At 39.7% G+C, this 18437-nt stretch overlaps 1 protein-coding gene across 1 annotated transcript in view; it reads right to left on the bottom strand.

Moving 5' to 3' along the window:
- LOC144504500 (echinoderm microtubule-associated protein-like 6) overlaps positions 1–18437 on the bottom strand; it is a 376096-nt gene that overhangs the window by 74502 nt on the left and 283157 nt on the right. The window contains exons 28-29 of the mRNA XM_078229865.1: positions 17415–17541; positions 1979–2057 (exon numbers count right to left, since the gene is read on the bottom strand). Of these exons, the coding sequence (XP_078085991.1) occupies positions 1979–2057; positions 17415–17541 (206 nt within the window). The remainder of the gene's footprint in view (positions 1–1978; positions 2058–17414; positions 17542–18437) is intronic.

Below are 18437 nucleotides of genomic sequence, written 5' to 3'. Positions count from 1 at the left end.
TTTGTAATTGTACAACAGGTTTGAGGTTCTTACAGCTTGCATGGATGAGAGTGGGGGCCTGCAGGGTGGATGAGAGTGGGGGCCTGCAGGGTAGATGAGTGAACTGATCATCACAATGTATTGCTGGAAACCAGTTAAGTGGTGGCAAGTTAATGGGAAGGTAGTGATAGTAGGGACAGTATAGTCGGGGGATGAAGACTGTTCTCTGTAGCCATGAGCAAGAGACCAGAAGGCTGTGTTGCTTGTCCAGTGCCAAGGTTTGGAACATCCACTTGAGGCTGGAAAGGAACTTGCAATGGGAAGAGGAAGATCCTGTTGTCATGGTCCGCACACATATCAACTACATAGACAGGAATAGGACAGTGATTCTGCTTGAAAAGCAGAACCTCAAAGGTAATAATCTCTGGATTATTACCTGAGCCACAAGTAAACTGGCATAGGATAAATAAGATTAGGCAGCTGAATGCTTGGTTCAAAGATTGATTGGGGAGAAATTGGTTTTGATCCTAATTTGCATGTTCATATGCATGTATTTTATTCCTTCTAAGCATTAATTTGAATGCTTTCTTGAAGGGGAATTTACAAATGTAGCCAGGGGGGACAGTGCTGGGTGCGACCACAGAACGAATGAGCAGCCACAGAGGAGATGGAATTACTAACACCCTTTTAATGCCTGGAATTCAGTTGTTACTGATTTAAAAATATAATGTGAATCTGTGGAATTTGCTACCCCCAAGGGCGGTGGATGCTGGGACAATGAGTAAATTTAAGGAGGAGTTAGACAAATTTTTAATTGGTAAAGGGTTGAAGGGTTGCTGGTGAGGCCACACCTGGAGTACTGTGTACAGTTTTGATCTCCTTACGTGAGAAAGGATATACTGGCATGGGAGGGGGTGCAGAGGAGATTCACTCGGTTGATTCTGGAGTTGAGAGGGTTGGCTTATGAGGAGAGACTGAGTAGACTGGGGCTATACTCATTGGAATTCAGAAGAATGAGGGGAGATCTTATTGAAACATATAAGATTATGAAGGCAATTGGCAAGATAGAAACAGGGAAGTTGTTTCCACTGGCGGGGGCATAGCCTCAAGGTAAGGAGAAGCAGATTTAGGACTGAGTTGAGGAGGAACTTCTTCACACAAAGGGTTGTGAATCTGTGGAATTCTCTGCCCAGTGAAGCAGTTGAGGCTACCTCATTGAATGTTTTTAAGGCAAGGATAGATACATTTTTGAACAGTAAAGGAATTAAGGGTTATGGTGAGCTGACGGGTTAGTGGAGCTGAGTCCACAAAAAGATCAGCCATGATCTTATTGAATGGCGGAGCAGGCTCGAGGGGCCAGATGGCCTACTCCTGCTGCTAGTTCTTATATTATGTTCTTATGTTATGGGGAGAAGGCAGGAAAATGGGGATGAGGAGCATATCGGCTATTATCAAATGGCAGAGCAGACTCGATGGGCTGAATGGCCTAATTCTGCTCATATATCTTATCAACTTATAATGTTCAAAATGAATTTTTAAGTGAGTCACCTTTGACCGACGCACCTCTAGCTTTCAAAGAGGAATAGTTTACAAATTTGATTAAAATCTCGTCAAGTACTTTTTTCAGAGTTTTGGGGTGACAAGGACCAGAATTTTCTGGCCATTCACACTGGCAGGATCTTCCAGTTCCTCTGAAAGCAAACCCTCACCATGAGTTTCCTGGTGGTGGGGCTTCATACAGCAGGAAACCCTGTTGACAACAGTGGGACCAGAAGATCCCACTGCTGGCCAATGGGGCTGCTGCCATGAGACACATGGCTTGGGGTGCGGCAAATCCAAACCTGTCGTCCATCTGTTATAAATGGCTCCACCACTAGTGAATTTTAGGACTTCAAAACTAATGCAGTGGTGTTTGATATTTGATCAACTGTTGATTTAAGATGACAAGCTACATTAAAAGTTTTTTTTAAAAAAAGAACAGTGCCAGGGATTTTCTTACCTCCACCAATTTCTTCTTCTTGGTAATATTGTTCTTTTGTAGTTTTTCTGGTTGAGGAGCCGCTCTGCTGACAGGTGGTCTGCAATTAAATTAATGGAAAATATAACTGTGTAACTGCTGTGTAACATTATAAATGTGTTCACTAATAATTGTAGATCAGGATTTTGAAAAGCTCTAAGTACTGACAATTTTCTAACCATGTAATTATAAAATCCTTTCAACACAAGATAGATTAGCAATTTGTGAGTCAATGATGCAAGAATTGTACTGGAAAACAGGAGTTAAAAAATCCAGAAAGTTATATAATTGGACCTCTGCCTCTTTTGCCCAAATTGTTCTTACACTAAAGGCCAAATTTAACACAAACGAGGGGGGCTTCACTCACCAGCAGCAGAGCTGACAAGAGCCCCAGGTCACCTTCTATGGGGAGGACATTCCCCATTGTGCTGTTCAGGTACTTAAGTGGCTGGTAACGGGCCTTTCTTGGGATGAAGATCTCTGAAGTGGAAATTCCACCCCCCCCAGAGCTCTGGCTACACAGAGCTCGGCTGATCCTTATTGCCATCAATGCCACCAAAGGGGTAGTAACTTCTGGCAATAAACCTAACAGAGGCCCAGGAGCTGCACAAGAATCAGGTCACAGGTGAGTGAAGGGGCCCCCTGGAAGAGGTCTCTGGTTAGGAAGTTGCAGGGGAAGAAAGAAGAAATGGCTGGGGTGATGGCTTTCATTGGCCCCCTCCTTCCCGAAGTCAAGTCCCCCAATGAGACACAGTGCCTGACAGCAAGCTTCCACTGGTCCAAGCCTTCCTGCCAGGACTTAATCAGGATAATAGTAGGAAGATATGAGATCCCCAAACAGCATTCTCTGCCTGATTAAATACCCCCTGCCTCCAAACATGTCTTGTGGGAGGGCATTAAATTCTACCTAACGCGTGCAAAAGCTTTACTTAAATGCATTTCAAATGTGATACAGTATGATTTTTCATCTGCTTAACATGGAATCATTCTGTATACTTCATTTTCCCACCCGCAATAGAGCTCTTAAAGAAGCAAAAGGCTAATTTGCCAATTTTTTTCAGTTTAACACTTTTTTTAGTGACTTCCCCTATTGTGTGTTGTGGATGTGGATCATGATTCACAATCTGCCTGTGCTGGTTCTGTTGGAGGTGAGTTTGCTAATTTGATACTGCCACCTCAGTATCATGATTGTAGCGCAAGGTCAAGGTGGATTCTACACTGCTGGTTGTCTCTCGCTCAGTAGGAAACTGAACAGCATTGTGCTGAGAACATCTGGTTTAGCCAACCTTCAGTTCTTAAAGCAGCCATTCCCTATTAAAGGGAAATTGCACAGAATAATGTTGCGGTAATTTAAAACATGGAAAATGGAACAACAGAGCAGAAAAAGGTTTCAGGGTGATTGGTGCTATGCTGAAGCAGGGGTCAAAAATTTTTTTGAACTTTTCTGAAGGGCTGCTTTTGATTTTCAGAGATTATATTTTGGTATTCAAGGCTCCTTTTTCATTTGCACCAACTCCTTCATTTGCTGATGCAGTCACATAGCAACTTAACCCTCTGCATTTGTGTTGACAACATTGCGGAAATTTCACCACCACACCCGCCCCGGGCGCAGCTCGCAGAACGGAATTCTCCATGTGCCTCGGGTGGGATTTTACAAGCCTCGCCCGAGCGAGGTCATAAAATACCGGCACATTTGGACTCGGCCACAAGCAGAGTTGCCAGAATTCATCAATATCCTCAGTAATCATCACCCCTCCATGCTTAAATATACTTCTTATACTTAAAGGCACAATGCACAAGTATCAATTTCCTAGATACCACAATATTTAAATTGGCACAACAATAGACATAAGTTAGCAATAAAAGATTTTTGTAATAATAACTGATACACTTCTACACCCAAAAAGTCATCACCCTAACTGATATTGATTTAGCATCAATTGCTGTTTGTAGAACAGTTTTAAACTTCTACCACCCATTGTGTGTAGAACTGTTTCTTAAATTCAGTCCTCACCAACTCTCCCCCTATACAGCCGGTTCCTCACTAAATCTCCTCTGCTGCAGCTGGTTCCTTGCCAACTCTCCCCCCTTGTACTCACTTCTTCACTGCATTCCCCTCTTATCCCGCAGCACCTCTCTCACTAACTCCCTCCCCCTGCCATAGCCACTTTCTCACTGCATCTCCCTGCCTGCAACCATTTCCTCACTGCCTTCCCTGCCCTGCAGCTTCTCTCACATTGCTACTCTGGTTCTCAGGCCTCAGGTTGAAAACCACTGCTAACCTTTCCACTCCTCCTCCAATCAATAAGCAAGTGAGAGAGAGAAACAAACTGTGATTGGAGAAGAAGTTCCTTATAACCATCTGTCAGTTCCGTGCACTGTGACTTTTCTCTAGTTCACTCCTCCATGATTGAATTTTGGGGAGAAATGTCCCGTTACCCGGTGTATTTGAACACTGTGCTGGAGACACTAGTGGTGGAGGTGGGCAGGAGGAGGAATGGTATAGTTCTAGAAAGGGTCAGGAGGCTTGCAAGAACATGCCTCACAAGGAATGGGAGAAGATGGCCAGAGATGTCTGGTCACGAGGATCTGGTAACAGTGACTCAGGTGGATGGCCAAGGTCATTGAATGTATCTTCACATGATATCTCTGACCCGTTACACCAACATTGCATCACTTTTACATCACTTATCTCTTCAACATTCTCTGGAACTCAGGACTAATAGTCAGCTATTCCACCTGACCCTCACACCCACTACTCACCACTTCCACATATCTCCAACTATTCAGCTATGTAAGGTACATCATACAAGCAGTGTTACAAAATCCCTGACATTCTGCCCTCTCTCTTGAATGACAAGGTTGCACACAGTAAAAAGGAACTGGGCAGAATTACAGGGGGACAAGAATGTCTATGTCTCCTGAGCCCTATAGAGGAGAAAGCTCTCAGTATCTTGGGGCATGCTGCAAAGAGACTGTATCGTCTAGCATCACAGAGTCCACCTAGGGTGAGAACAGGTTGCCATAAAAAAACAGAAGAGTGAAGGAATAAAATGGAATTTTACCATGAAACTTATTTGGCTAATATACCAAAATTGGATGAAAAACTAGAATAATTATAAGACAAAAGAGGTAAATAATGAAATACAAGAGATTAAGGAGACCACGTAGTGGGATGATATTTGGGATAATAATGTACAAATTCACCCATGGATACATTTGTCCTCTTATGTGGTAATTATTGTCATGATGTTAACTTTGTATCAAATTGCTACAATGGCAACATCAAACGGAAATGATAATGGAAAGATGAGAGATAGATGGGTTGTTACAGTGAAAACATTGCTGTATTTGCATTTATGATGTTTTCTTAGTTATTGCTACCTTTATGAGAGGATTGATGGGTCACTAAGTCATGTTGATATTAATTTGTAATCCAAATTAATAAACAATGGATCAAAGGAAGGATTGTAACCAGATTGAACTGCATGCTGGCAAAAGTGGCCAACTCTGAGGAGTCAAGTGGCTCTAATCAAATATGGGCAGTACAAGCTACAGGCTCAACAACAGAAGATAACTTAATTAACTGAAGTAACAAGACCTTGTCTGATGAGATAAACACCAAGAGATACACTGATTAACTGAAATAATGAGATTGTGTCTGTTGAAATTATAAGATTTATTGGCTTGCTACATGCAGGTATGTAGGTACTGAGTTACACACCCCCTTGAGAAATAAGTTTTAAATATACTGGCGAACAGAACATTGGCAAGAGACAACCAGGGAACAACCATTGCAAGAAGAAGAAAAAAAAGAACCCTAAGCTTGGAGCCCAGAGACCACAACACTGGTAATTGATCCATTAGTGCCTGGTCAGCGTGACTCACACTTGACTCACTGATCTTAGTCGGGAAGATAAGTATTGCTTATTTTGGGGAATAGATCGTGGTACTTTAGAACAGGAATAGTCACTTGCATTTTATGAAATAAAGATTGATTTTGATTGAACAAATTCCAGATATTTTGTAAGTTTGTGTTCACCAAATAGATCAAACAGCAGAGCCTTGATCAACAAGGGGCAAAGGATGATTAATTTGCCATCTCACTGGAGGGCAATGTTGAAGATGATTTCTGCTACAGATGACTCAAATAGGCCTCCAATAGGGTGACATGCAAGATAAATCTGATGGGCATGGACACTGAGATACTGGTTGCATTGACTGGCCTGCCAAACAGCTCTCTGCCATTGTCAAGAAACATGGAGGAGTTGGATTCCAACTTGGCAAGAGGGCATCATGAACAGCTTACCCTCTCCAAGCCTTTGTTCCATCTTCCTGTTGTACTGCAGATCCAAAGGCAGTGCAACTACAACCCTTATACTTGCTTCAGGCTTACTCAAATTACCTCATTTAGAAGCCTCAGATTTATCCTACTTTGCTGGGGTAACCATAGTTATATGGGTTTTACAGGCCTCAGCAAATCCAGCAGTAGCAGCGAGGAGAGAACAGCTTCAAGAAGAATGCAGGTTCCTTCACAGCAGTTCAGGTGGGTCGAGAGGAGCAGGCGTGCTTCCACCTGGCCTCCCTCCAACCAAGCTCACATTGCATTAAATCCCCTCCCTTTCCACCCCGAAGTAGAGATTGGAACCTCCCCCTTTGGACTCCATGCCCCCAAACCTGGGATTAGCGATCAGACCTACTTGATCCTGTTGAGTCCTCCAGAGTTCTCCCAGCCCGACTAGAAGCCAAATCTGTCTGTCAGGCTGACTTCTATGCAAGAACCCATTACAGCCTTACAACCAAAAGTCATATGTGGGGAACTCAGACTTTTAGGTTTTTCACTTGCTACCAAACATGCCTCACCCTCGCAAGTAAAAGGTTTCCCAGTCGTCTCTGTTTCATGCTTCACAGTGTTCCAGTATTTACATTTATTTTAGATTTGCAGCATCCACAGTATTTTGCTTTTGTAAAATTATAGGTAATAAGTTCATGGCATTGCCACATAGCTTTGCTCCATTAGGCCCAACAAAGAACATTTGGGCTATTGCTATTCTTTACCTGATCCCCAATGTGATATTAGTGTGCCTTTTCAGAGAGGTTTTTAAAAAAAACATGACATCTGCAGCTCACAGCTTCAATGGTTTCTTAGCTCACAGCTTTAGTGATGTAATTGTTGCCGGTTTGACTACGATGAGTTCTGTTATTGCTACTTAGTGGCTTAAATGGGGTTGTGTTTACTCTGGGATTAGTTTTACAATTCTGCATTGTTAAGAAGACAGCCATGTGTTTTTGGACAGGTTTTTTCCCAGTGAGTTTAAGGTTTCTTTTTCAGTTCTGAGCTGCAGCTGGGTTTTAACAGGGATAGCAAGGTGAACAGAAGTCTCTCTCTCCCTGTTTTATTTTGGAAATTCTGAAGGTGATCTTAAAGGTTTTGCCTTCCTGAAGGAAAGAATCTGCTGTTAGTAGTTTGCCTAAAGTTCCTGATGTTCTGGGAAGCTGTTCTGACTTCAACTTCTGACTTCATATGACTAAGTGTATTAGACTGAGAGTTTTCAATTCTCCAACCAAAGGACTCAATTTCCAGTATCATGTTAGCATTAGACTTTGCTATGTTGAACCTGTTTAAAGGGTTTTGTCTAAAGAAAGCTTGGTTTTGATTAGAACATCTTAGGAATATTTGTTAAGGGTTGTATATTATAGTGGTTGTTTTGTTTCTTGTTTGTAATTGATAAAAGTTCTTGCTACTTTTCTTACTATACATGTTAACTATATTCTGAAATAAACTTTGATAAAAGCTCCCTAGTAGGTCTTTTGAATCACACCTGAAGTGGAACATATCATGCATATCCTAGCCGAATTCAAGATACAAAACTTATGATTCAGGCGGGCTTCATAAAACACTTTGGAGTTTCTGACCTGAACCATAACACCAACCACTCCTCATTTCTGAGCTCTCTCAGAAGATGTACCTGACTGTCAATTCAGTGTCCTTCAGGCTGCCAAGCTTTATAGGTCCATAGTCAGCAAACTACTTCTTGACACCTGTTTTGAGTAGTAGCTAGTGATGGAATGTTAATGAGATCTATCCATTAAAAAAGACAAGGCCTTCTGGTGCAGCTGCTAATTGGTTGTTCTGCAAGCTTCCTGGTAAGGACATTTCTCTCCAGGATCTTTTAATCTCCCCTTTCATGCCATCTCCTAAACTTGTGTCCGCATATTACTGATTCACTAATCAGTGGAAATATTCTTTCCTGTATACCCTGTCAAATTGTGAGCACCTCCATTAGTTCCTTACTTAATTTTGTCTGCTTCAGTGAATGCAGATCACTTTCATGTTTCTCATCAATCATAAATAAACAGTGGTTTATAAATCAAACATTGTTTTTTTATGAATACAAATTTTCATACTTATCCAAGGAGTGATGCAAACAACTACAAGGACACTGGGTACTTTTTAAATGAAAATTCAACTGACATGCTAGTTCAGTGTTACACAACATATCCAGGAAACAAACTATTAAAAACTGTGAATAAAATTAGTGAGTTACCTGGATCCCCTTGCCAGCAGCAAATAATGTCAAGTGAAAAGAATTAGTATAATTAGGAAAAATGTATAAAATAACTGAATACATGCACAGGCACTTTCATCAGTTTCAATAAACATTCCTGTGTGGCACAAACCATGCTTCTCAATCATGCCAGCAAATAAAACCAAAAATCAGAGCGCACCAGTCCACAAATTCAGAAGACCCATACCCTGGCATCACCGGCAAAATTCTGTACTAAGCTCCTATAGAATAAGGAGGAAAAAAAGAAGGAAGCTTTGTCAATGCTTCCCAGGAATACTATGTTCAGTTTACCCTCTATAATAGGTACTTAATGATACTTACTGTACTTGCATTTTCTGGAAAGAAAAATGTTGAATAATACCAAATCTTTAAATAACATTCCATTTAAAAATATTCAAGAATAAACAACTGGCAGCTTCTTTTGTGACAAGTACATTTAATCAAAGTAACAATTCCTGAGGTATAGTTATCTAATTTAAAATTAAATTGAAGTTAAGTTAATGCAAAATGAGGTGTGTCATTTTGGTGAAGACCATGCCCATGGAACATGAGTTGGTTGAAGACTGTTGTTGGCTGGGGATCAGGCTAAATCCTAGAAGAGGAGGAGCCGGAATTCTTTGTGAGGAAAACAGAGTTTTGAAGGAATTTGGAACTGAGATTGATGACATATATGCTGAGTGGACTGCCGAGTAAACTTGAGAGATCTGTCTTAGTTGTATTTGCTATTTAATATGTAATTTATAGTTTGTAATTGACCATTATTTATCTGTAGTTTATGTATAATTTAGGTTGATTTTGGGTTTGGTTGTTACAGTATAAGTTTTAAAAAAGTGAAATCTTATCCATCAGGTTTTCTGTTGTGGTCATTTGGAAAGTTTGATTTTCATGTTATTGGCCTCCATGACGATCATAGCAAAATGCTTACTGATACTGTACAAATGGCATGCAGAAAGTATGTTGAATATGTTTGAGGGGGACATTAGCTAGTGGACAAGTTCACGCAAAGAAGTTTTTTTTATTTGTACATTTGGGATGAGCTTTCACACGTATATTAATAATGCGCAGTTCCATCTTTCCACAACTTCTCTTGACCCTTATTTTGTTTGTGCTGTCTAACTGCTTGTCCACTATCAAATATTTACATGAGTCATGATTCCTCTAACTTCAGTTTAGGAAGACCAATACAATCATTTTCAACTTGAACAACTGCTTCGTTGCCATTGTTGCCCCTCCTATTCCCAGTCAGTCTCAGGATGAGCCAGGTTATTGGTAACATTGCTTACACTCCATACCCTGTCTATCAAAAAGATAATTTACTTCTACATTTGTAACATCGCTCACTTCAGCTCCACAGTGGTTTTCCTGCCTTTATCACCTTAAGGTTTGAGTACTCTAATGTACTTCATGCTGTTCCCCTATCTGTAGTTTGATAAACTCAGATTTTCTTAAACACAGTTGCATATTCCCACCACACACCTATTAACTCTGTCCCCTTCGTCCTACACTCAGTCACCTCTGACCAACAATGGTTTTCCAACTTTAATTTTGAAATCTTTATCCTGAATGCTACAAGGGGATGAGCAATATTGGATTTAGTAATGAACAATGAGCTGGATTTAATTAGTAACCTAATAGTGCATAAACATTTATCAAATGATCATAACATGCTCAAGTTCAATGTAGTGTTTGAAAGCTAAAAGCACAAATCAGCTACTAGAATTTTAGATTTCGATAAGGACAACTTTAATGCGATGATTCAGAGACTGTCCACAGTAAACTGGAAAATCTGCTGATGAGTGAAACAACTGAAGAACAATGGAAGATGTTTAAAGAAATATTTAACTCAGAAAACACAGTCATGGACAACTAAAGAGTAAGGGACAACATAAAACTAAAAGAAAGAGCTTACAAAAATGCAAAAAACAGAAACTGCTGAATGGGAAAGATACAAAGACCAGCAAAGGGCCACAAAGCTGCTTATAAGAGCTGCAAATAGGGATTATGAGTCATAGAGGCTTACAGCATGGAAACAGGCACTTCGGCCCAACTTGTCCATTTTTTTTTAAACCCCTGAGCTAATCCCAATTGCCCGCATTTGGCCCATATCCATCTATATCCATCTTATCCATGTAACTATCTAAATGCTTTTTAAAAGACAAAATTGTACCCGCCTCTACTACTACCTCTGGCAGCTTGTTCCAGACACTCACCACCCTGTGTGTGAAAAAATTGCCCCTCTGGACACTTTTGTATCTCTCCCCTCTCACCTTAAACCTATGCCCTCTAGTTTTAGACGCCCCTACCTTTGGGAAAAGATATTGACTATCTACCCTATCTATGCCCCTCATTATTTTATAGACCTCTATAAGGTCACCCCTCAGCCTCCTACGCTCCAGAGAAAGAAATCCCAGTCTATCCAGCCTCTCCTTATAACTCAAACCATCAAGTCCCGGTAGCATCCTAGTAAATCTTTTCTGCACTCTTTCTAGTTTAATAATATCCTTTCTATAATAGGGTGACCAGAACTGCACACAGTATTCCAAGTGAGGCTTTACCAATGTCTTGTACAGCTTCAAGAAGACATCCCAACTCCTGTATTCAATGTTCTGACCAATGAAACCAAGCATGCCGAATGCCTTCTTCACCACTCTGTCCACCTGTGACTCCACTTTCAAGGAGCTATGAACATGTACCCCTAGATCTCTTTGTTCTGTAACTCTCCCCAACGCCCTACCATTAACTGAATAAGTCCCGCCCTGGTTCAATCTACCAAAATGTATCACCTCGCATTTGTCTAAAATAAACTCCATCTGCCATTCGTCAGCCCACTGGCCCAATTGATCAAGATCCCGTTACAATCGGAGATAACTTTCTTCACTGTCCACTATGCCACCAATCCTGGTGTCATCTGCAAACTTACTAACCATGCCTCCTATGTCCTCATCCAAATCATTAATATAAATGACAAATAACAGTGGACTCAGCACTGATCCCTGAGGCACACCGGTGGTCACAAGTCTCCAGTTCGAAAAACAACCCTCTACAACCACCCTCTGGCTTCTGTCAAGAAGCCAATTTTGTATCCATTTGGATACCTCAACCTGGATCCTGTGAGATTTAACTTTATGCAACAACCTACCATGTGGTTGGTACCTTGTCAAAGGCATTATGAAAGGAAACTTGCAAGGGACATCAAAATCAAGAAAATATTTTATGGATACATGAAGGGAAAGCAGGTGGTCAGAAGCAATGTTGGCCCACTAAAGACTGAAAGTGGAGCTATTGTCAATGACTTAGGGGAAATGACAGACATGTTGAATAATTATTTTGCCTCAGTATTTACAGTAGAAAAGGAGGATAGCTTGCCAGAAGTCCCAAGGAAATTTATAATGGATCAGGGACAGAGTCTAAATAAAATTTACGTGAGTAAAACAATGGTAATGAGGAAATTAATGGAACTAAAATGTGTCAAATCCTCAGGACCTGACAGTTTCCATCAGAGGTGTTAAGGAAAGTAAGGGAGCATGTTGTAGATTAACTATAATCTTTCAGAGTTCCCTAGGTTTCTATGTCCTGGAAATGCAACCACAAGTTTTTGCTTCATGTAATTCTCTTACATTTTAAAGTTTATGTTAACATCTTATTTGCTCAAGTAAAAAATTCACACTCAACAATAAAGCTTGAGAATGTTGTTTATTCTGCAACGATTTTGTTCAATGAAAATTGAATTGAAGGCAAACTGCTGACATGGCTGGGAAATAGGCTGAATGACAGACCACAGAAAATAGGGATAATGGATAAGTACTTAAATTAGCAGAATGTGATTAGTGGTATCCCACAAGGACCTAAGTTATTCACATTATTTATTAACAATTTAGATAATAGCATAGAAAGTCATGTATTAAATTTGCTGATGACACAAAGTTAGGCAGCATTGTAGACAGTGTAAATGATAGCATAAAATTACAAAAGGATATTGATAGACCAGGTGAATGGGCAAAACTGGCAGATGGATTTCAATGTAAGCAAGTGTTAGGTTATCCATTCTGGACAAAGAAGATCAAGGCATTTTCTAGATGGTATGATATTAAATACAGTGGATACCCGAAGAGGCTTGGGGGTTCAGGTGCATGATCTACAAAATGCCATGGACAGGTGCAGAAAATAATCAAGAAGGCTAATGAAATGCTGGCCTTTATATCTAGAGGACTGGCATATAAGGACACAGAAGTTATGCTGCAGTTATACAAAACCCTGGTTAGAACCCCTTTGAGTACTGTGACCAGATCTGGGCACCACAACTTAAGAAGGATGTATTGTTGTTGGAGGGAGTACAACATAGGTTTACAAGAATAATACCTGGACTTCAGGAAAGATTATACAAATTAGGCCTTATTTCTTCAGAATTTACAAGATTAAGGGGTGATCTGATCAAAGTCTTCAGGAAAAGGCAGGATAAATAAAAATAAACTATTTCCACTGGATGGAGATTCTAGAACTAGGGGGCATAGTCTAAAAATTAGGGCCAGACTATTCAGGAGAGATGTTAGGAAGCATTTCTACCCACAAAGGGTGGTAGAGGTTTGGAACTCTCTTCCACAGACAGCAATTGATACCAGATCAGTTGCTATCTTTAAATCTGAGGTAGATAATTTTTTATTAAACAAAGGTTTTAAGTGATATGGGCCAAAAGCAGATATATGGAGTTAGGTCACAGATGATCCATAATCTCATTGATTAACAGAACAGACTCGAGGGGCTAAATGGCCTACTCCTGTTCCTATGTTGTGTATAGATCTTTTCATGTCCATGTCAAATTCGTATCTCTGTGGTCACGTCCAATCCCACATCCCCTACTTATTGCTCCATTTCTCTAACTCTGACCTTATTCCTATTTTGTCCACTTTGGAAGCAGAGTTTTCAGCTGTTTCAGTTCCACTCTTTAGAATGCCATCTCAAACCTCTCTCCTCCTGGCCAAGACTCAACTCTTTCAGTCACTCAATCTCATATCTCCTTACCTGACTTTGGATCTGTTTTTGTTATCCATGATTGTGATGTGCCTTAGCGTATTTATTTATATAAAAAGCACTTTATAAAGATATCAAGTCCATTGGTTTAATGAGTTCAAGGGTAGCCTAATTACATATTCAAATTTATAGTGAATAGTTAAATAATGGTTCTGATAAATTGCTACTTGTATCAGCCCCTAGTATTTACTTATTTAGGCCTTAGCTTTTGTCAAATGATCAGCAGTAAATATGTAAAATAGAAGAATGCTGTTTATAGCACAAAGTAAAGCAATCTTCTATGCTAAAAAATAATTGATGGCAAGAATAACTAATCAGCATTTTTTACCTGGATGTAAGGTGAATGCGTTTCACATTGCCAGTGGGAAGAGGGCAAAGGAAGTATTTTTAGACCAGGTTACAGGCTTTTCCTACAAATCAATGAATATCTCGGACAGAGAGCAGGGGTTTTGTACGTCAGGAGAGAGAAAAAGCTGCTTGGCTTTGCAAGTTACTACAGCCAGATGTCGGATTGGGTCAGTCTCTAAGTGAAGCAATGTATCCTGCAGCCATCTATGGATTCTGGCAGATTCATTCTAACATGGCTGGGGGAAGAAGTAGAATAATTGGAATATGCTTTGCTGCTGGTGGTGGATTTAAGGAATTCTGCAAAAACTGATGAAAGCATCTGGAGACAGTCACTAAAAGTTGCTACTCAATAAAATGGGAATATGGGAATGGAAGCTGAGAGCAATTGTAGTCTATTTGCTATAAGGACTATAATTCTCTAGAAAGTACAATGTGTGATAAGTATAAAGAGGAACATTGCTTTCTGTATTTTAAGGTACAACTTGTGTACAAAAAATAAAATAGCATGTAATCAACGGCACTTTTGGTCATTTGTTACTGTAAAAGTTTTAGAATGTGAAATATTGTGTCATTTTTTCAGCTATCAGCTAGAAGTCTCTGGGGAGATCACAACATTATGCACTAACCTTAAGAATCATTAAAAATTCAAAAACACCTGATAATTAATGACAAAACCGGGATGCCTAATACATAGTGTTACACGGATAATTTTTTAAAATAACATCAATACAAGTGCTTTTATTTAATATATGCATACATAATACTTACTTGACAATTCCCTGCCTCCAAAGGAAAGCAAGTTAAAACATAATACAATGTTAAGTGTTTCTTACCAGCTGTTCAAGATTTTAAAATAATTGCATAGTGACTGAGGGTATTAACAGGTTTGCTGTTTTATAAACAGTAAATTCACATTCTGATCATATAACTAAACAGACAAGGAAGACATTTTGTATCATTTTATTTATTTTGTTCATCCTTACACAACCTCATTCATTCAGGTAGGCAAGACAGCTTAGGTCTAGTGTTAGCTGGTGCTGGGAATATTCAAACCTGCGCCTGCAGGAGTCAGATATCAACATTTTAATCAGTGTGCTTAGGCCACATTACAAGATAGTTTGATGGCATTATTGCTATGTTAAGTGTGTTCATAAGTATTAAACGTTCACATTGATGTAGCATGATACTTGAAATTCTTTTGAGTTTTGTGAAATGATACTTGCAGATGAGGTATAGTTTATTCTAAATCAGTGCAGAGAAACATATTAATGTAGATCTTCAACTTGGATATGACCCATCTCTTTATTTATTATTGAATACTATTTTTATATTACAAATGTCAGAGGGTTGTATTCAGGCAGCATACTAACTGAAATATTAACAGTCAAACTGTGGTCAGCAGACTAATTTGAATGCTGATTGAAGAACAGCAGAAGCAGCAACATAGAGATAATCTAAATGTAACAAAAACTATGAATTTTACTGATATCCAATATTCTACAGCATGCTGTAAAGGAGTTAACCACTGCATTACTTTCACATACTACGATATAGTATTCCATTCAAAACATTCCATTCAGCAAAACTGTCAGATCAAAAGAGTAGACAGATTTGTTGTGAGGGGTGCTCTTTGAATAGAATTCAAATGCAACAATGGAAAAATATTAAGCTAAGTATACTTTAAATCACATCACAGCAAAATAGTCGTTTAGTAACTGACCTTAAAACTTTTTCATTAAAAATACTGTCAATTCATTTAAGCAGCAAAATAAAACAAAAAATGATTACCTTCAAATTACCATGGACAAAATTATTCCAAGACTACTTAAATCTATTTCATTGGAAAACATTTAAGGTCACTTTTATACAATGTTTGGGAACATTGAAATTTTCCATAAGACTCTTATTTCCTCCCCAAAAACCAAAGTATATGACACTTCCTTATATTCTCTTTACACAATTAGCATGGTATTTTTCAATTTTCTCCTCTTCTCTCTTGTAAGTGCTAATTCATGTAAGGATATGGTTTCACCTGCATGATCTAGTACCTCACCCAAGACACCATTAATCATGCATAACCAAGAGTATGCATGATGTCAGATTATTCAACTGAGAGGCCATCACAGCCTAAGGTCATCTGATGTTCCCACACGCATAACGTCCAGCAGAATTCACTGAAAAACAACTAAACTAACAGGAACTCAGGATGATTTTTCCATCCATAATCCAGGAATAATAAAAATATTTGGAACCATCTTTGTCAGAAATTTTTTAAATGTGCTTTCTGCTTATAAAAATATAATTCTCAAGTGGGCAAGACATCAAGCATTTCTGCAAATTTTGAAATGGAAATTTGTCTCCTTAGCGTCTTGGCCAGCAGAAAGACAAGTGCAGAATTGTGCCAACTAATCCAAGAATACTTATAGCTGCCAAACAGCATAAGACTGGCATATGCAGGGTCAGTAAGTGTGATGTGACCTAAAACTTTGCTACACCTCATGGTAAGCAACATGGAATGCTAACTTCTGGTAAACATTGTGAATTGGCATAGAGAGCTACCAATCTTATATTCATTTTATGGAACATCACCTTGATTTCAGCAGTCCAACAGGGAATTTAGTCCTGGGTTCCTTCGTCACTTTTTTGAAGAATAACTTCTGTTGCTAGGATCTCCTTTTCCTTATTTTTTTTCCCGATCCTTTCTTAGTGCCTACCCCTCACCAAATAATTTCAAAGGTTCATATTTTTCTGAGGCTGTTAAATTTTCACCCCATATTGTGACATCCACCTTTAATGATCCCCTTTAACTTTTGCCTACGCAGAAATATTTTCTCTGATAATTACTTTGCTCTTTCAGTTCATCCAATATTACAGTAATATGTTAGATATGGCAAAGCTGATATTATTTTCATGGGTTAGATGAAAATTATGACTAAGCACTCACAGCATTCTTTAGTGGATAATTCCAAAACTTCACAACCCTTTGAGTGAAAAAAATTCTTATCTTAATCCTAAATGGCTAACTCCTGATTCTGACGCTGTAACCTTCCCAGCAAGGGGAGAAGTAGATGCTCTTAGCATCTACCCTATCAAACCCCTAAAGGGATGATGAAGAATAACGTTAAGTATGCTGAGTAACTTTTGATTTTATGCAAGAGGTTTTGCATATCCTGAAAGGACAAACTTTGTTTATATACCTTAAGTATCACAATATGATTAAACTTTAATACAGTTATTACTTACATTCTACAAGTGTTCAAACTGTTACAATATCCAAAAGGTTTTTTTTAAAACTTGTGCTGAGTTTTCAATGCAAAATACATATGTACATTTTATGAAATTCAGCACTAAGATTAGGAATAAAATCTAAACTAAAGTGTAACAAAAAATAATGAGAGTTCATTAGCCTTAATAAGATGTAATTAGTACTGCCAATAAAGGTGCTTTTCAAAGCAATCATATCAATAATGTACCTTTCTTCTGTTGAGACTTCTTTTGGTTGAAGATGTGGCTTTGTGCCTGACATCTCCCTGATACTAACTGCATAAATCTTGGTTGTGTAATCAATGGATTTCTCTTTTGCAACATCACTGTCATATCCTAGAAAAATGCAGAATTAATGTTTTTGTTGCAATTGAATTGGAAAAGTACTCTTTTACCATTTTATGTTCAAATAATGGCTGGGATTCTCCCAAAACAATTTGTGTAAAAACTGGAGTAAATCCTGCTTTCTTTTTTAGGATTTTCAAAATGAATCTCGCACACTCTGAGCACTAGAGTGAACCATACTAAAAAGCAGTGGGCATGGCCTATTCTTGCCCAAGAGGCTGGCAGCATAGTGCTGAGTGGGCCCCTGCGTATGCGCCGGTCTGTCAGAGCAGAAATTGGCACATGTGCAGTAACCACGCACTGCCGGCCTCCCGATCGCTGACCAGCCCCGTGTCACTGCAATGCTGCCCCTCCAATCCCCCCACCCATCCGATCGCTGGCCTCCTGGATGTCTCCAGGCCCATATCCACACCGGCCGCCCCAATCTCTGGTCCCCCACTACCCCCCGGCAGTCCCAATTCCCCCCTTGCAGTATTGACCCAACACCTCCCTCTCTGCCCCCTCCCCTCCACTGCAGGCAAACCCCCCTCCACACTCCGATCAGTCCCTTCCCTCCCTCTGCCCACGATCCCGACTACAGAGTGGTAGTGGGACCCCCTCATCCCTCACCAGAAATCAGCGCGGAGCAGAATAAATTATTTAAATCGCCATTCACATATCATTAGTGGGCCCGGGACTGAAGTCAACGGGCCTGCTAATGTCTCCCCCCTCATTAGGAGTGTTTCACGCCAGTGGGGGTTTGCAACAGCTCCCCACCAGCAGGGAGCTGGTGGCCTGACCCCTCTGGAGTGAAGGAGGGCTTTCAGGAGGTTGGGAGTAAGAGAGGTGCTCCTGGGTATTGCCAGCTTCACAGTGCAAGCCTGGTCTCCTGGCACTGACCAAAGGGG

Source organism: Mustelus asterias, chromosome 15 (assembly GCF_964213995.1).
Source record: "Mustelus asterias chromosome 15, sMusAst1.hap1.1, whole genome shotgun sequence".
NCBI lineage: Eukaryota > Metazoa > Chordata > Chondrichthyes > Carcharhiniformes > Triakidae > Mustelus > Mustelus asterias.
Note: the sequence above shows the minus strand (reverse complement) of the source record. Positions and strands in the feature narration are given on the sequence as shown.